Genomic DNA, 21,022 nt, shown 5'->3' on the forward strand with positions numbered 1-21,022 from the left:
ACTGTTCGTGTCATTATTGAATTAACGCAGGCTCGCGTCGGAAAGAACAGCGGATGCTGATTGGGAATATGTACATGCTTATTACGGTAACGCGTTATATGTGCCCTTGCACGAACACGGAGAATGGCACAGTTGATTTCCTGTGCGCAGTAAGCGTATGAGTGGCGCGACATCAAAAGCGCGCGCGCTGGAGTAACACGAGCTGTACACGCAAGACTCAACTGCAGACATAAAGTCACTTTGACGGTCTCTGCTTGTGGGTCAGCGCCACAAGCAGTGACATTACACACTTCCTATTTACTGAAGTGTGTCCATAGAAGCGAAGAAAGTGGCGTTCGCGCGTCACGACCGAAGGTTAATTGCACGTTATTTTGAGTCTTTTTGACATTTCGCGTTGGTAGTTTCTTTGCTCTCCCGTTGCATCTACCAGAGATTTATAATACGCATGCCACGCGTATTTGGGACCGCTTTGGTGATGCCATGCCACGCAACCATAGCGGAGATGAGGTCGGCTCCTGCCTCTGGATGAACAATTCTCCCAGTCACCACATCGAAAGTTACGGATTGGATAATGTGGAATGTGGTAATAGAATGAAGAACAATTGTTCACGGCCGGGGGGCGACCTGTTGTCCGCATCTCATGCCGGCACAGGTGCATCGGTTACGGAAAGAGACCGGGGGAAGCAGGGCGCTCGGCTGAGTCTGCTCGGGAAGCCTCTGGTGTACGGAGCGCAAAGCGGCCGGAGAAACGCGCGCTACCGTAGGTTTCAGAACTACCTGTACAACGTGCTGGAGAGACCCAGATCATGGGCTTTTATCTACCACGCTTTTGTGTAAGTGCAGCGTTTATTAACTTTGTGCTTGTGTGATATGGAAAGCGTTGCTTAATTTCTCAAAGTTTTTCAACTAGAAACTAGCCTACCTGTTGCTTTTAAGGTTTTTACTATTGCCACACGTATGAAAGGGAATGTCACCGGGATGTGGGATCAGTACGTTTGATATAGGCCTACAGAGAAAAAGATGTGGAATGAAATAGTAAGTTATACATTTCTCTTAAGGAGAATATGATATTCACCTTTAACTTCCTGTTTTCTCTGCCTTTTATTTTTAGATGATAACAACAGAGTGTGTTTAGGTGACAGACTAAACAGAAAACATCACAGTATCAAAATGGTAGTATTGTTCTTTTAGGATCGGGTCTTGAATTTTCAGTCAACGCAGGAATGGTAGTCTACTGAAAAACCTGACATGCTAAATGTTCATTCAGAATAAGACTGATAGTTTGATTACTATGTGGTCTGATTGGGAAACCTTGATGAACACACTCAGCAGGAAAAACAAATATTGAAAACAAACATTTTTCTGTTGTTCCAAATCTATGACTTTCTTTCTTAACTTGAACACAAAGGGAAACGTTATGCAGCATGTCCTGGTTACTCTTTTCCACGCATTATTTGGGGACAAGCTTCCAATATTTTGAATGTGGTGCTGTTTATTTACTATATTCTAAGTCTTCATTCATGAAACAGACAGATTTGGTTCACAAGGTTAACTTAATGGCTTCCACTGAAGGGGAAGATATTCCGTGCATAACATCATACATATGGAGCATTCCTCAAATATAAGACTTGCAATATCAAAACAGGTCTGGAATGACCCGAGGATAATTAAGCTTGCATCAGGGAGTTTATCTTTATTTGGATTCAGTCAAAAGGAGTTTTTTTTTCAGTTATGGTTTTTCATCTTCATTTCTTTAAGGCACAAATAGATGAGAAGTGACCCAGGTTTATTACGTGGTCAGTCAAATTTCTTCTTCTAAAGAAATCTAATTTCCCATTTATGTGAAAAGGTCATTTGATGGCATGAGGTTTTGTGCAAATCTTGTGTCCATGCACAGCCTGCTGAAAGACAAGAACAGGCTTCAACATCTGCACTTGTTATCTAACACTTTAAGCGGGAGCTCTTATTTTCATTCCTTCAGTGCTTTGTTTATTCGTGCAGTTGCTCATTAATTCTCCCTTTGATTTTAGGATTTGATTTCACTTAGTGTTGCATTGTTTGTCCTCAGATGAGCCTTTTATAAGGCTGGGAAGTTGAGACAGGTTACGTTACTGTTTTTTCTGTCTTGTTGTTCTGTGTTCCACAAGGATAAGGGCAAGTCCCAATACAATTCATTCCTCACCAAGTTTTCTTTGCAAGCCCAAACATGGCACTCTTCAAATAATGAAGGATAATAAGAAGGAGGTGTGTTATGTGAGTGTATGAGAGATAAGGCTTTTGCCAAAAAAAATTATTATCGTCAGATTTTTGGATTAATATATTGGTCTACATCAGGGAATATTTAGAGTATTATTAATCATTTTTAAACTGACATCCGTATTATTATTATTACGCAAATATGTTAGTATCTTATATTATTTTCTGTCAGATCTATTTCGTAAATGGTTCACAAAAGATTATGTTGTATTGTTGGCATCAGTTTTGTATATTTTTTTCTATTGATTTTACAAACAACTACCTATTTAGAAATGGTAAGTGAAGTAATTTGTTGGTCCGGCATTTTTCTCTAGAATGCCTGCAAGTTTGTGTAAATTACAGTATCGGGTCAAAATGCAATGAACATGAAATATGATTTGTCTCCAGGGTGAATCTGAACTTGGCAACTCTATCCATTTCTTTGCTGAATTTCCCTTTTGTTGTCGCATGTTTTCTCATCGAGCTCCCCCTACAGCTGTGAGGCGTATATTTCACAACGCTGTCTTAAAAAACCTCACTTGCGGCCCCTCCTCCCCCTTTCTACCGCTGCTCATGTGCATTTGTTACTATCGGAGCCGGTCAACTTTATCGTGTTGAGCTATGTCTACCGAGGTGAGCAATACATCATACACATTGAGGCGGACGTGTGTGTTTATTTCAAATTGCCGTAAAGCAGTTCGTGTTTCTCACTCGTTCTCGCTTCTACCGAGACTTCCTGTTTCCAACATGTTGCAAGGTTGGTTTTCCACCTGGGAACGTTGGGGGGATCGGGGAAAGTCACCATTTTCACCCGCACAGGTTATTAAACCATCCAAATGATTTCTAAACGGCTTTATTAAGTTGAAATAGTTGCCAAGTTCCCCTTTAATTAACTGTAAGCAAATTACAATATTAATTTAGTAAAGTATATTGAGCAGAAGCAGAATTTACTTTAGAGAAGCCACACTGATGCATAAACTTTCTTTCTCTAAACTGTCTCTTTATTTAAAACCCTTTCCTCTCACTGTGCACTGTGCCGCACTCCTCGTGAGACATCACTGGGACGAAACTTGGGGGTGCGACTTTTACTCAGGAAGCCCTTCTCCCATGCTACCAGCATATTCGCTGCTTGGGTCACAACCGACTAGACTAAATGCTCCGGCTATGCTATTGGTAGTTATAGGTGCATTTGAGCCCCACTGGATTATGTGTTTTTATCACTAATAGATCACAGAGAGAGAGAGAGAGAGAGAGAGAGAGAGAGAGAGAGAGAGAGAGAGAGAGAGAGAGAGAGAGAGAGAGAGAGAGAATAACTAATTAAATCAAAACAGAATATACAATGATTCAATAATCTAAGCAGTTTGGGAACCCAAGCTCTGTCACATCAACGCAACTTGGTGTTAAAAAATATTACATTACATCCTAATGAAATCATGAAAACCTCAATCTTCCCAGATATGTCACCTTCTTCCTTCAGCCCTGATGCTTTTCAGCAGATGCTTGGCCTCAAAGCCTCATAAAAGTGTGACACTTGAAGGTGATTGACAGCTGCTAGAGGAGAAAGAGTCAGCAGATATTTGAAAGGAAAGTGACAGAGGTCATGTTGCTCTTATTTATCTCAGTCAGGCAGAGAGCAGAGGCTTTTTTCTGACTCTGTAAAAAAGAATGTGCAGAATGATACCATTTTCAACATTGATTAGAGAACATTCACACAGAATGCGGTTTTCCATTCGAATGCGCTTTTACATTGTTTTTCTATGTAAACATGATGCACTAGATGGACGTGTATAACCGCTGGGCTCGCGTCTTGTGTCTTTTGCAACGTCACGGGCATGACACGCCAGTCTAAAAACGTGGTGCTCAAGTTAAAATCAGTTTAACTTAAAAAATAACATACATTTTTTTTCCACCATTCACAAATTGTTTTTTTTTAGAACCTGTTAACCATTTTGGTTTTCACTCTTGCTCTGGCATTTCAGGCATGTGATAGTTTTACCCTTTGACGTGTTTGATCACCGGTGTGATCATTAGTCTGGTCCCTAATCAAATATTGTCTTTCTTCAATGAGCCAATAGTAGCCTTTAAATTCAAGACGCTATTTATGTTTCAACTAAGTTTAATTGTGCAACGCAAAACTATTTAGCCAAGGAGTACGTAATCAGAGGTGTCAAGTCCAGGTTCAGAAAGTAAAATTCCTCCTCAGTATTTTGTTCCAATCACCTGGATTTGCTAATTAGCACAGTTTTTCAGCCAGGAGATAGAACTAATTGGTGAAATCAGCTGGCTGAGTTAATGGGTGGAATAAACATATGGCAGGACTTTTACTTTCTGACCCCTGGAATTGACACCTCTGTACGTAATAAATCTACTTTTGCACTGACTGGCGTTGAGCATTTTCATATTTCACAACTGTTCAGGGATTTCAACCACATAATGTTTATTTTAGGTTTCAGACATGTAAATACACATAAGTACAAGCAAAAATATTTATAATTTATAACTGATGTCTATGGAAGCAGAAAATCAATGCAAAATAAGCAGGGGGGAAAAAACGGCTCATCCATTGTCAGAAACACATTGTATTTAATAGTAAAGTTTACTCTGTTCTTTGCCCTGTTCACCAGCCACTTTCTTTCATGTCTTTCTGAAGAAGTGGATGTATTACCTGTTGTACATCCAACAGACTCTGATTCAATTTCAAAATCAAAAGTTTGTGAATATTTTAAATGAAAAATAAAAATAAATAAAACTGATACATCAGTCATTAAGCGCTATTGTGGTTGAGTTGTGTCAAGCTTGAGGCGTCTCTATGGACATAGAAATGTGATACATTCTGAAATAACGGCCACCTTAAAAATCTCACCCAGGGGGCTCAGCTCGAATATTTTAAATGTGTGTAACTTAAGTCAAATGAAACACACCACTGCCATGTTTTATGTCTGTAGACGGAGTTGTTATTTACCTCTTAGGCTAAGTTTACACGGAAACGATCTGAAGAGAAAACGCAAAAGTGGCGTTGCGTTATCACTTTTTATTCTGCGTTTAGACGAGCGTTATCGTGGGGAAATCCGCGTGCATATGATGACGCAAAAGTGTGTGAAATTCGATGTAGTATGCACTCCAGGCGGCTAGGTGGCAATGTGAAGCACTGCGACACAACAACACCAATATCTGAGAATATTTTGTACAACTGCTGAAAAGACTTTTGTACGTTTATCAGAGCTGCTATGGCAACTTGAAGGTCCGACGTATGGAAATAATCCGACATATTGGGGTTATTTTCCTGTAATGGCGCATGCCTGTGACGTAAACACGTACGCGACGAGAGCCACAGTGAGCAGATTTGCGTTTTTACTGTTTAGATGGGAACGCGACGGTGGATCGTTTTTAAGATTTCCACTCTGGAGGGTGGTTTCACTTTTTTGCGTTTTTAAGCCTCCAAAACGCCGTTGCCGTGTAAACGAAAGGCACATCCGATAAAATATTTTTACGTTTTCACCCAGAATCGTTCTCGTGTAAACAGGGCCTTAGTGGCTATGCTGCTCTGTTTTGCTATAACATTTTACCGTAATCTCCCCCTCTCACACTTTCACACATACCACACATTTACACATATGTAGATCACTGTGTCACCATTTCCTCTATACAGATGTTTTCTAGTCCACTAATGCATATTCAATGACATAGTTCACCCAAAAAATGACGAAAAATATGTGTTTTTGCTAATGCATTGAAAGCCAACACTTGGCCTAAATGAAGTTCTTTTGAAAAGACAAAAGACTTTTTTCAAAATATCTTCTTCTGAAATTATACCTTTAGTCAATGTAAACTGCATTTCGCAATCCACTTACATCAATAATGTGATGTATTTAAAAGTGAAAAGGTATTTAATGAGAAAAAATGTTGGGCAGGAGTGGATTTGATCGTAAAAAAGTGTGTTATACACCAGAATGCAGCCACACCGAATATGAATTTAATAAATAGCTTTTTGACTATTGGTTAGCATTTTCCAATATCTTTAATGGACTGGCGATCCATCCAGAGTTTTTTTTACTGTGGGATAGGCTCCAGTGACCCTACATAGGACAGGCAGTTTGGAAAAAAGATGTATGAATAGATTAACCAGTAGCCAGTGTGAAGTGATATCAAATTGCCCACTTAAGAGCAGGAACATGAGTAGTTAATACCATATGGCAACTGTCAAAATGATTGATTGACAGGTGGGCGTGGCTTTCCTTTGATCTTCCCCCGCCCCTTCCGGTTCCTCCCCTTCCTGTCCCGCCCCTTGTCCCGCCCCTTCCGGTTCCTCCCCTTCCTGTTACCTTTGACCTAGTTCCGCCCCTTCCTGTTACCTTTGACCTAGTTCCGCCCCTTCCGGTTACAGCTTCTGTCAAAATGATGGATGGTTACCTTTGACCTAGTTCCGCCCCTTGCGGTTACAGCTTCTGTCAAAATGATGGATGTGTGACAGTTAGTTTGGTCGTTTGAAGTTCATTTGATCAAGAAAAGGGAGGTATTGGTCTTTGATATTAACATAAGCTTTGATGTTACAGTTACAAAGTGATGTGACAGTTAGTTTGAGATGTATTGGCTTTGATGGTGACAGTTACTTTGATTGTTTGAAGTTGGTGTTTTGGTCACCGCATCCCTGAGCTTTATCAAGGGGAGCTGTGAAAGTGATAAGAAAAAAATGTACAACTGTTCACTGAACCAAGCATTTCAGTTTAAATAAAATGGTGAAATTTATCTGTTCTGTAAAAGAATATAAAATAAAACCTCACACAAAAAGTTTGAATAAAATGTAGAATTATTCACTGAACCAAGCATTTCAGTTTAAATAAAATGGTGAAAGTTTATCTGTTCTGTAAAAGAATATAAAATAAAACCTCACACAAAAAGTTAAAATAAAATGGAGTCACAAAAATATTGCAAACAATCCATTGTGTGGATGACCTTGCTCTGTCTCAAAAACATAGGGAGCACGCGCGTCTATGTGTGTGTGTGTGTGTGTGTGTGTGTGTGTGTGTGTGTGTGTGTGTGTGTGTGTGTGTGTGTGTGTGTGTGTGTGTGTGTGTGTGTGTGTGTGTGTGTGTGTGTGTGTGTGTGTGTCAAAGCAGGAATTTCCCCTCCCTCCGCATTGCTGAGGACCTTGAAAGTTTATCTCACACAGAAGTTGAAAAAGCATTATGTTCATTTAAATGAAATGATTATAAAATTTACATTTAGTCATTCACAAATATTTGACACTGACTCAAGTTGAAAAACCATGCTGTTCAATTAAAAGTATATAAATTAAACAAAAATAAAATCATCTTACTGTTTCACCATGGTTGAAAAAAACCCACAAGTGTTTCCCCTGAAGTCTTTTCTCTCTGTCACACCAGTGTGTGGCTGGCCTGGTATCTGTTTTTGTGACACGTTCCTGAGCCCATTGAAAAGCATTGTGTTCCTTTAGAAGTGTATAAATTAAAATATATCATATATAAAATAAATAGTTTACTAATTGTTGTTCATTTAAAATCTTACTAAATTACTGAAGTTGAAAATCATGCCGTTCATTAAAAAATCTTACTAAATTAATGAAGTTGAAAAGCATTCTGTTCATTTAAAATAAATATTTTACAAATTTACTGTAGCAATTATGTTAGATATAGATAAAAATAAAATCATCTTACATTTTCACCAGGGTTGAAGAAAAAAAATCACACAGGTAGTGCCTGCCAGCATGGACAGTGTGCGTGACAAATAAGTGATATCATCGCTGTTTTCGAACCACCGGTAATAAATTACTTTTAATTCATAAGACTTATTTTCAGGAGTGACAGTTATCAAAAGGTCTGCCTAAATGCTGGGAATGTGAATTGGCCTTGAACCTGAACAGTTCCATTCATAGAGTACTGAAAGAATATAGTGGACACACAGCTCCGCCGTTTTCCCATAGTTTTCCACAGGCTCTTACTGTAAAAGGCTATAAAATAGCCAAGACACATGGTCGTGTGCCATACCCCATGTCTGGACCAAAAACTTTTGCACCCTCTCTTCTATGACCACCTCATCAAAAATGCAAAACAGTGAGTACTTTCTCTATAATTAATTTATGCTACGGTGCTGTTTATCTGTAATATGCAATGATGTTTAATCTGAAAAATTGTTTATACATAAGGAAAAGACGGTATAATTCATTAGTGGTGATACAGATATTAAAATGTATCTACTATATTAATTTATCAAAGTGGTTTAAAAATATGGAGCATTGTATTATGATATTGATGTGATACAGATATTAACATGTATCTACTATATTAATTTATCAAAGTATGATTTTTTTTTTAAAAATATGGAGCATTGTATTATGATATCGATGTGATACAGATATTAACACGTATCTACTATATTAATTTATCAAAGTATGATTTTTTTAAATATGGAGCATTGTATTATGATTATGTATTATGTTTTTTTTTTTAAACCATATTACAAAAGTATCAGTTTAACACGACTGTTTTACAGCAATGTTTATCCATATCACAAAAGTATCAGTTTAACATGACTGTTTTACAGCAATGTTTATTTTGCATTATGCTATGTTGTTTTAACTGTTGTATTTTTTATCCGATGTAACTAAAATCTGCAGCATTGTTTATTTAAGCTGCGGGGTTTCCATAAAGGACCTTAAAATAAATGTTTTGGATTTATTCAGTTTTAAATCTTATTTAGAGATTATTTTAGTCAGACATGATCATATGTGAATAGGCCTATTTAATTCCTCTTCAGTTACTTACTTCTTAAATTTTGCTAGGTTACTTTTTAATTCTTCTTTTACTCTGTCTTTGATTTTAACTTTTAGCAATTTGCATGATAAAATTGTTTAAAATGTAAGCTATAAATATGAATGGCACAATGTGATAACCAAAATATATAAAAGTCAAGTCAAAGCTATTTATATAGGCTAGCACTTTTCATTGCCATTTAAAATAACATGGTCTTTCCTTTTCTCTCTAGAGACAGCAAACACTGCAGGACAATCAGGCACCCAAGTAACATGTTAGTATGGTTTATATTTTATTTTTAATGAGAAAACATTATAGAGTGCAACAGGCGGTATCTGGGAGTAAAAACATTTACTTTCTCCATACGGAAATTAATTTAAAAGACAGACCTACTGTGAGCTAAGAGGTTGTTAATACATGGTATTTGCTTCTGATCAAGCCTTCAGCTTATTTTATTTTTTTGTAATTAATCATGTTTTACAGTTGAACTCCAGGTGAATACTACATTACCCATGAGCCATGATGCTGTAGTGAAAATTATGTCAAACATAGTTTAAAAAAAAAAAAAAAAAAAAAGCAACACACTCCAAAATAGCTCTGCCCCCTCCCATGAAGCACTACGAATGACATAATCTCCCTACCCTCTCAAAATACTGAAATGTTTGTATAAGCTATATATGCGTATTTATATATAAATATATATATTTTTTAAAATCACTATGGGAAATAAGAATGAAAAAGGGGTGGGGGAGGCACTGTTGCACTCTATGTATAATGAACAATTGACAGATGAACTGACAGATATTTTATGTAAACAGGCAAAATCTCTGCATCTGATGGTGGCCATGTGTTTTCACCGATCATAACTGGTTTAACTCTTGGCTCCTTTGAGATCAACATGACTTCTGCCAAATCAAATGTACCGGCACATTGTAAGTGTAATAAAACAGTTTCGCCTATGTATTAAATTAATCTTAATTAACCAGTCCGAGTTAATTATTTGGGACCAATTTTAAGGAAGGTTACATTCTGGTCTAACAGTGTCATGTACAAATTTGCAATACAGAATTGTTTTTGGTACTATTGGATCGAGTTTTGTAGAATTTATTTTATGTGCTGTCCTGCTCCTGGATTATTCAGACTCAGAATTGTAACTATTACTATAGCCTTTATCAGCCATTTATTTTACTGCAGACTTATCAACCTTATTTATTTACTGCAGATTTTATCAAAGCAACTAATTAACTCAATTCATGGCAGCAATAATTAAAGAAGAAAAAAAAAAATGAACAATTGACAGATGAACTGACAGATATTTTATGTAAACAGGCAAAATCTCTACATCTGATGATGGCCATGTGTTTTCGCCGATCATAACTGGTTCAAGCTCCTTTGAGATCAATATGACTTCTGCCAAATCAAATGTGCCAGCAAATTGTAAGTGTAATACACGAGAAACTATTAAAACAGTTTTTGCGTATGTAATGTATAAAATTAATCTTAATTAAGCAGTCCGAGTTAACTATTTGGGACTAATTTTAAGGAAAGTTACATTCTGATCTAACAGCATCATGTACAAATTTGAAATATTTTTGGTACTATTGGATCGAGTTTTGTAGAATAAACCCAGATTAATTTATTTTATGCGGTGTCATGCTCCTGGATTATTCAGACTCAGAATTGTAACTATAGCCTTTTATTTTACGGCACTTATTTATTTTACTACATATTTGATCAAAGCCAAATACTGTCCAAAAGGGACGACTGGGAAAGAAGAGAAACAGGTCAATACAAGGTTAGATTCAATCTTTATATTCTTTCCCATTTTGCCTTCATTTTCCTTTTCCTGTTTTAATTTTTCAATTTTTATATTCTCAGATCATCAAGGGTTTCTGAAAGCAAACACCAGTCAGTTGGTCGAAAAAATGAAGAACATTGATTCAATCATTGACAATCTTGATTGCTCAATGAATCAGTTACAAATGTGCGAGCGAATCCGACATGAAGACGAGGGAACCGCTGGACTATGTGAATTGTGAAAGCATTTTCAACGACCTGGTCAACGCTTTGTTCAAGCATGAAGAATCTCTCATGAAGAAACTGCAATAACCACTGTTGTAGCCTATTGTTTGGCATTATGTACTTAAATAGTTTTTTTAAATAAAATGTTTTTAATAATTGATTGGTGATGGAGTTTTAATTTTTGTATTTAGAACCAAGTATATTGCACAAGTAAGAAGAAACCAAACTGGCCATATAATGATATATTGCACATAATAAACAATGGCAAAATTTGTATTCCTTAAAAAACAGGCAATGTTTGAGAACCCTAATATTGGTGTAATCTCTGCGAGGTCTCAACCACAAACGCAAAACTTTGTGGTGGGTGATACGGGCATAGCTTTACTAAAGGAAAATATTATGGAAGTAATTTTCAAACTATATTTTATTTATTTATATTATGGTTTTCATGTTGATTTAAAGTTTTTGTTATTAACTAATACCTTTATTTTTTACATCCAGCACAAAATTTTGTTCAAAAATCGTTCTCTGACCCCAAATAATCAGATAATGTTGTGTTCACAATCTATAATTAGATATTCTCCTGCTTAGTATGTGTGTAAATAGTTGTGCTTAAATATTTGGATGTATTTTTACAAGCCAACATATTTTGTCACACTGTAGCGATTTTTATATAACATATTTTGTCACACACTTGTAAACACTATGGCCTACCTTTAAAACATAATCTTTATACAGGAATCACCCGTGTCCAAAACATCCATGTAAGATTCAAAAGACCAAATCACTAAGAAGACAGGGGATGAAAAGCACCGTTTATAATAAATACACAAAGTATTAATGCAAAAAGTAAGTGTATGCTGTTTCACACTTAAACTATTACAACAGAATCACATCTGACTATGCAGATAAAATTGCACAAAAGTAAATTCTAGTGATCAACTTGCTAAAGAGTCAATACAACATGAGCCATTTAAAGCAAATACGAAAAGCCACTTGTGATCAGTTTTGTATGTTTGTAATTGACATTTTATATAGTCAATTAGGCCGTTTACATCTTGCTTCTTTTTGTTTTTGTACAGTTTGCAAAAACTATAGTCTCCGAGCGTGGTCAAACATATAGGAATTTATGAAAAACATGAACAGATATTTCTACATGAGATATTTATTTTAGAACATCTTTCAGCTATGTCTACGAAACATCGACATGAAAGATGAGTATTGCTGTTTTTCTGTTACCTATAAAACTATTATACTTCAAACTCGTCTAGCTATTGCCCATTTCACAGCACAGTCGGTTATTTTTTCTACGTGGCTAAACAACGGTTAAGCTAATGAATTACCGTTGAAAGGCGGGATGATTCATTTTTTATTCCGTCTACACCGATACTTTGACACAAGAGTTTTAGTCAGGGGGTCTTTTAGGCCTGATCCAGAAAACAGACATTGTGTTTTATGTCTTAATAATCGTTCTTCTTTTTATGAAAAGTAAGCAGTTTTTGGCCTCATCATCAAAAATGTTTAAACATATTGTAAATATCAATTGTTATATAAATTATATGTGAAACACGCTCAGTCGCATTAGAGTCGGATTCTTGTTTATATTGAAGTTTGTTATTGAACCGCTAGTGTTCTTAAATTGTTTACCACGGTTTCATTTTTAACAACACAATCGTAACACTTTTCGTATTTTGTACGATGTTTTCTTTACACTCTCACCCCATGGATATCGGTTTCCTACAGTTAGCTGTAATGTTGGTGAACTCTAGGCCTTCTCTTTTTCATATACGACAGTATTTGCATGAATTGGCTTGATTTAATAAAATGATGGTTTAAACCACATTATATTATTATACCATTTTTAAATTGCGCTTAAATGTATATTTTATATTTTAACCCTTTATGCAAATATAGAATAGGCCTACCGCACAAGGATCTCTGAAATATTTTTTTCGTGTAAAACATCTATGTAGATCTATGTTTTTAAAAATACAAAGACATCTTTCTACCAGCGACCCTCAAAATCTGGGCATACAACAAAACACAGTGCATCCGTGTAGCTACGATGATTGATCAGAAAATTACTTTTGTCGCTTTGTTTGAAGAAACACTTTAATCAGCTGGTGCTTGATAACTATTAAACAACCCTCAATTCGGTAATGATGCGATATTGATATCGCGTTTTAATTTCAACTCAATGCGCTAAAGGTCTATAACTGAACTTTAACGTCTTAATATTTGGTAAAAGTTAACTTAAAGCCTTACTTTCTAAACGCTTTTTACGGAACTTGTTGCGAACATTCACTCAGCCATATGTTTAAAAAATATATATATTGGTGTAATTAATAGAATTCTCTCTGGCGGTATATGCATAACTTCTCCATGACTTATGATTCAATGAGGCTTTAATCCTACGTAACAGTTTACGATGTCATGACGATGACACCCCTATACAACTCCTCCTACGGGCGGGTGAGCACTATCAGTTGTCCTGATAAACTCTACACAGAGCCCAGCCTCAGTTATCGCACGCAAGCCGGTTTCTCCTAACTGTTTGTGTGTGTGTGGTGGTAACGCTGCTAAACCTGGTTTCGACGCTACAGACGGTTGCTTCAAATGGATTCAAAATCGTAAAAACGCTGACTGTTGGGTCTACTGCTACATCTCATTAATCAGAAGTTGAAGGAACATTTGCGAGGAACCGTGGTAAACATTTGGTTGGCCTGCTAAAGCTTGCTTCGACATTCCTGTTTGTTTGAACCTACCGCAAACTAGTCTTCTACGACTCATCATAGCATTTGTCCTAAACAGGTGCGGGTTAAAATCACAGCCTGAGACTATTCAAGGAACACTCGGGGCTATTCTGCGCGAATTAAAAGACGAGCCATTCATCGGTACTAAACTACAAGAAATCAGAGACGAGCTTTTGGACAAATCCAGCAAGGAGATCGTCTCCGACGTCGTCGACCTCTGGCTAGGTTTCTCAATCGTGAATGGAGAGTGACCAAACCCCCACCAGCATGGCTGCTGCCTTTAGCCGAAAGAGTTACATGGAATTCATGTTTAAAGGACATTACAGAACCCAGCTGATTTCATTAATGGAAAGAGTCATCGAGTATTCAAGTGAATCGGATGATGATGATGATGATGATGACGACGTTAATGTTGAAACCAAGCGTGTAAGAAATCTCAAGAAACATATGAGATTGATAAGAGGTACGCCTGATTCTTGGGGTGAATTATCAAACATATGTGTCAACGGTATTGAGCCGCCGTCTGTACTTGTAAAAGATGCTCTGGTTATGATGCTTGAATGCAGCTGTGAGTTAGAAATCCCCGATGTACTCTGTATGTGTACGTATGTGGCCGATGTATGTAAGCTAATGATACCAAAACTAAAAGACAATGACGAGGATGACACGTCCAGAGTTATCGAAATGTTTGTCAATTACATCATAGATCGTAACATGATGGATTGCAGAAATTTCATCTACTGGTTAGACTATCAATGATGTTATTGTTACCCCTTTTTTCACTAGCCTCTAATGTCATTATATCATTTAGAGTTTTGTACGACCATTATTTATTTTATTAATTCTTTTATTATATTACTTATAACATGTAGTCATTATCTATCCTGTTTTTACTGATTGTAATATTAGATGTGTCATTTTAATAAAAAGGTTGAACCACGATGCATATGTGTGTGTTATTTCTTTTACAGAGGTCGAAACGAGAACATGTCGGAGCTTTTGAAAAAGCTTATTATAGACCGTCTAACCCTGAGTCTTTAGGCGGTTAAAAACGTTTAAAAGACGCAGTCTTAAAGGATAATGGAGTTCGACTAAGTGATAAGAGGTTTCGGATCGGTTGTCTTCAGGAATTCTATTAATTACACCAATATATATATTTTTTAAACATATGGCTGAGTGAATGTTCGCAACAAGTTCCGTAAAAAGCGTTTAGAAAGTAAGGCTTTAAGTTAACTTTTACCAAATATTAAGACGTTAAAGTTCAGTTATAGACCTTTAGCGCATTGAGTTGAAATTAAAACGCGATATCAATATCGCATCATTACCGAATTGAGGGTTGTTTAATAGTTATCAAGCACCAGCTGATTAAAGTGTTTCTTCAAACAAAGCGACAAAAGTAATTTTCTGATCAATCATCGTAGCTACACGGATGCACTGTGTTTTGTTGTATGCCCAGATTTTGAGGGTCGCTGGTAGAAAGATGTCTTTGTATTTTTAAAAACATAGATCTACATAGATGTTTTACACGAAAAAAATATTTCAGAGATCCTTGTGCGGTAGGCCTATTCTATATTTGCATAAAGGGTTAAAATATAAAATATACATTTAAGCGCAATTTAAAAATGGTATAATAATATAATGTGGTTTAAACCATCATTTTATTAAATCAAGCCAATTCATGCAAATACTGTCGTATATGAAAAAGAGAAGGCCTAGAGTTCACCAACATTACAGCTAACTGTAGGAAACCGATATCCATGGGGTGAGAGTGTAAAGAAAACATCGTACAAAATACGAAAAGTGTTACGATTGTGTTGTTAAAAATGAAACCGTGGTAAACAATTTAAGAACACTAGCGGTTCAATAACAAACTTCAATATAAACAAGAATCCGACTCTAATGCGACTGAGCGTGTTTCACATATAATTTATATAACAATTGATATTTACAATATGTTTAAACATTTTTGATGATGAGGCCAAAAACTGCTTACTTTTCATAAAAAGAAGAACGATTATTAAGACATAAAACACAATGTCTGTTTTCTGGATCAGGCCTAAAAGACCCCCTGACTAAAACTCTTGTGTCAAAGTATCGGTGTAGACGGAATAAAAAATGAATCATCCCGCCTTTCAACGGTAATTCATTAGCTTAACCGTTGTTTAGCCACGTAGAAAAAATAACCGACTGTGCTGTGAAATGGGCAATAGCTAGACGAGTTTGAAGTATAATAGTTTTATAGGTAACAGAAAAACAGCAATACTCATCTTTCATGTCGATGTTTCGTAGACATAGCTGAAAGATGTTCTAAAATAAATATCTCATGTAGAAATATCTGTTCATGTTTTTCATAAATTCCTATATGTTTGACCACGCTCGGAGACTATAGTTTTTGCAAACTGTACAAAAACAAAAAGAAGCAAGATGTAAACGGCCTAATTGACTATATAAAATGTCAATTACAAACATACAAAACTGATCACAAGTGGCTTTTCGTATTTGCTTTAAATGGCTCATGTTGTATTGACTCTTTAGCAAGTTGATCACTAGAATTTACTTTTGTGCAATTTTATCTGCATAGTCAGATGTGATTCTGTTGTAATAGTTTAAGTGTGAAACAGCATACACTTACTTTTTGCATTAATACTTTGTGTATTTATTATAAACGGTGCTTTTCATCCCCTGTCTTCTTAGTGATTTGGTCTTTTGAATCTTACATGGATGTTTTGGACACGGGTGATTCCTGTATAAAGATTATGTTTTAAAGGTAGGCCATAGTCTTTACAAGTGTGTGACAAAATATGTTATATAAAAATCGCTACAGTGTGACAAAATATGTTGGCTTGTAAAAATACATCCAAATATTTAAGCACAACTATTTACACACATACTAAGCAGGAGAATATCTAATTATAGATTGTGAACACAACATTATCTGATTATTTGGGGTCAGAGAACGATTTTTGAACAAAATTTTGTGCTGGATGTAAAAAATAAAGGTATTAGTTAATAACAAAAACTTTAAATCAACATGAAAACCATAATATAAATAAATAAAATATAGTTTGAAAATTACTTCCATAATATTTTCCTTTAGTAAAGCTATGCCCGTATCACCCACCACAAAGTTTTGCGTTTGTGGTTGAGACCTCGCAGAGATTACACCAATATTAGGGTTCTCAAACATTGCCTGTTTTTTAAGGAATACAAATTTTGCCATTGTTTATTATGTGCAATATATCATTATATGGCCAGTTTGGTTTCTTCTTACTTGTGCAATATACTTGGTTCTAAATACAAAAATTAAAACTCCATCACCAATCAATTATTAAAAACATTTTATTTAAAAAAACTATTTAAGTACATAATGCCAAACAATAGGCTACAACAGTGGTTATTGCAGTTTCTTCATGAGAGATTCTTCATGCTTGAACAAAGCGTTGACCAGGTCGTTGAAAATGCTTTCACAATTCACATAGTCCAGCGGTTCCCTCGTCTTCATGTCGGATTCGCTCGCACATTTGTAACTGATTCATTGAGCAATCAAGATTGTCAATGATTGAATCAATGTTCTTCATTTTTTCGACCAACTGACTGGTGTTTGCTTTCAGAAACCCTTGATGATCTGAGAATATAAAAATTGAAAAATTAAAACAGGAAAAGGAAAATGAAGGCAAAATGGGAAAGAATATAAAGATTGAATCTAACCTTGTATTGACCTGTTTCTCTTCTTTCCCAGTCGTCCCTTTTGGACAGTATTTGGCTTTGATCAAATATGTAGTAAAATAAATAAGTGCCGTAAAATAAAAGGCTATAGTTACAATTCTGAGTCTGAATAATCCAGGAGCATGACACCGCATAAAATAAATTAATCTGGGTTTATTCTACAAAACTCGATCCAATAGTACCAAAAATATTTCAAATTTGTACATGATGCTGTTAGATCAGAATGTAACTTTCCTTAAAATTAGTCCCAAATAGTTAACTCGGACTGCTTAATTAAGATTAATTTTATACATTACATACGCAAAAACTGTTTTAATAGTTTCTCGTGTATTACACTTACAATTTGCTGGCACATTTGATTTGGCAGAAGTCATATTGATCTCAAAGGAGCTTGAACCAGTTATGATCGGCGAAAACACATGGCCATCATCAGATGTAGAGATTTTGCCTGTTTACATAAAATATCTGTCAGTTCATCTGTCAATTGTTCATTTTTTTTTTTCTTCTTTAATTATTGCTGCCATGAATTGAGTTAATTAGTTGCTTTGATAAAATCTGCAGTAAATAAATAAGGTTGATAAGTCTGCAGTAAAATAAATGGCTGATAAAGGCTATAGTAATAGTTACAATTCTGAGTCTGAATAATCCAGGAGCAGGACAGCACATAAAATAAATTCTACAAAACTCGATCCAATAGTACCAAAAACAATTCTGTATTGCAAATTTGTACATGACACTGTTAGACCAGAATGTAACCTTCCTTAAAATTGGTCCCAAATAATTAACTCGGACTGGTTAATTAAGATTAATTTAATACATAGGCGAAACTGTTTTATTACACTTACAATGTGCCGGTACATTTGATTTGGCAGAAGTCATGTTGATCTCAAAGGAGCCAAGAGTTAAACCAGTTATGATCGGTGAAAACACATGGCCACCATCAGATGCAGAGATTTTGCCTGTTTACATAAAATATCTGTCAGTTCATCTGTCAATTGTTCATTATACATAGAGTGCAACAGTGCCTCCCCCACCCCTTTTTCATTCTTATTTCCCATAGTGATTTTAAAAAATATATATATTTATATATAAATACGCATATATAGCTTATACAAACATTTCAGTATTTTGAGAGGGTAGGGAGATTATGTCATTCGCAGTGCTTCATGGGAGGGGGCAGAGCTATTTTGGAGTGTGTTGCTTTTTTTTTTTTTTTTTTTTTAAACTATGTTTGACATAATTTTCACTACAGCATCATGGCTCATGGGTAATGTAGTATTCACCTGGAGTTCAACTGTAAAACATGATTAATTACAAAAAAAAAAATAAGCTGAAGGCTTGATCAGAAGCAAATACCATGTATTAACAACCTCTTAGCTCACAGTAGGTCTGTCTTTTAAATTAATTTCCGTATGGAGAAAGTAAATGTTTTTACTCCCAGATACCGCCTGTTGCACTCTATAATGTTTTCTCATTAAAAATAAAATATAAACCATACTAACATGTTACTTGGGTGCCTGATTGTCCTGCAGTGTTTGCTGTCTCTAGAGAGAAAAGGAAAGACCATGTTATTTTAAATGGCAATGAAAAGTGCTAGCCTATATAAATAGCTTTGACTTGACTTTTATATATTTTGGTTATCACATTGTGCCATTCATATTTATAGCTTACATTTTAAACAATTTTATCATGCAAATTGCTAAAAGTTAAAATCAAAGACAGAGTAAAAGAAGAATTAAAAAGTAACCTAGCAAAATTTAAGAAGTAAGTAACTGAAGAGGAATTAAATAGGCCTATTCACACATAAGCATGTCTGACTAAAATAATCTCTAAATAAGATTTAAAACTGAATAAATCCAAAACATTTTATTTTAAGGTCCTTTATGGAAACCCCGCAGCTTAAATAAACAATGCTGCAGATTTTAGTTACATCGGATAAAAAATACAACAGTCAAAACAACATAGCATAATGCAAAATAAACATTGCTGTAAAACAGTCGTGTTAAACTGATACTTTTGTAATATGGTTTAAAAAAAAAACATAATACATAATCATAATACAATGCTCCATATTTAAAAAAATCATACTTTGATAAATTAATATAGTAGATACGTGTTAATATCTGTATCACATCGATATCATAATACAATGCTCCATATTTTTTTTAAAAAAATCATACTTTGATAAATTAATATAGTAGATACATGTTAATATCTGTATCACATCAATATCATAATACAATGCTCCATATTTTTAAACCAGTTTGATAAATTAATATAGTAGATACATTTTAATATCTGTATCACCACTAATGAATTATACCGTCTTTTCCTTATGTATAAACAATTTTTCAGATTAAACATCATTGCATATTACAGGTAAACAGCACCGTAGCATAAATTAATTATAGAGAAAGTACTCACTGTTTTGCATTTTTGATGAGGTGGTCATAGAAGAGAGGGTGCAAAAGTTTTTGGTCCAGACATGGGGTATGGCACACGACCATGTGTCTTGGCTATTTTATAGCCTTTTACAGTAAGAGCCTGTGGAAAACTATTGGAAAACGGCGGAGCTGTGTGTCCACTATATTCTTTCAGTACTCTATGAATGGAACTGTTCAGGTTCAAGGCCAATTCACATTCCCAGCATTTAGGCAGACCTTTTGATAACTGTCACTCCTGAAAATAAGCCTTATGAATTAAAAGTAATTTATTACCGGTGGTTCGAAAACAGCGATGATATCACTTATTTGTCACGCACACTGTCCATGCTGGCAGGCACTACCTGTGTGATTTTTTTTCTTCAACCCTGGTGAAAATGTAAGATGATTTTATTTTTATCTAAATCTAACATAATTGGTACAGTAAATTTGTAAATTATTTATTTTAAATGAACAGAATGCTTTTCAACTTCAGTAATTTAGTAAGATTTTTTTAATGAACAGCATGATTTTCAACTTCAGTAATTTAGTAAGATTTTAAATGAACAACATGCTTTTCAACTTTAGTTAAATTAGTAAACTATTTATTTTATATATGATATATTTTAATTTATACACTTTTAAAGGAACACAATGCTTTTCAATGGGCTCAGGAACGTGTCACAAAAACAGATACCAGGCCAGCCACACGCTGGTGTGACAGAGAGAAAAGACTTCAGGGGAAACACTTGTGGGTTTTTTTCAACCACGGTGAAACAGTAAGATGATTTTTATTTTTGTTTAATTTATATACTTTTAATTGAACAGCATGGTTTCAAATATTTGTGAATGACTAAATGTAAATTTTATAATCATTTCATTTAAATGAACATAATGCTTTTTCAACTTCTGTGTGAGATAAACTTTCAAGGTCCTCAGCAATGCGGAGGGAGGGGAAATTCCTGCTTTGACACACACACACACACACACACACACACACACACACACACACACACACACACACACACACACACACACACACACACACACACACACACACACACACACACACACACACACACACACACACACACAC

At 35.3% G+C, this 21,022-nt stretch overlaps 1 protein-coding gene across 2 annotated transcripts in view; it reads left to right on the forward strand.

The window, feature by feature from the left end:
• The window catches only part of kcnq5b (potassium voltage-gated channel, KQT-like subfamily, member 5b), a 146,041-nt gene continuing 125,019 nt past the window's right edge, over positions 1-21,022 (forward strand). The window contains exon 1 of one of the 2 annotated variants that reach the window (XM_077246787.1): positions 1-833. In XM_077246787.1, coding sequence (XP_077102902.1) covers positions 481-833 — 353 coding nt within the window. In that variant the 5' untranslated portion in view covers positions 1-480. The remainder of the gene's footprint in view (positions 834-21,022) is intronic. The other variant, XM_077246788.1, reaches the window with a different exon arrangement.

The sequence above is a fragment of the Siphateles boraxobius genome, unplaced genomic scaffold, assembly GCF_051911475.1.
Source record: "Siphateles boraxobius isolate OS27281-9 unplaced genomic scaffold, OSU_SipBor_1 29, whole genome shotgun sequence".
In the NCBI taxonomy this organism is placed as follows: Eukaryota; Metazoa; Chordata; class Actinopteri; order Cypriniformes; family Leuciscidae; genus Siphateles; species Siphateles boraxobius.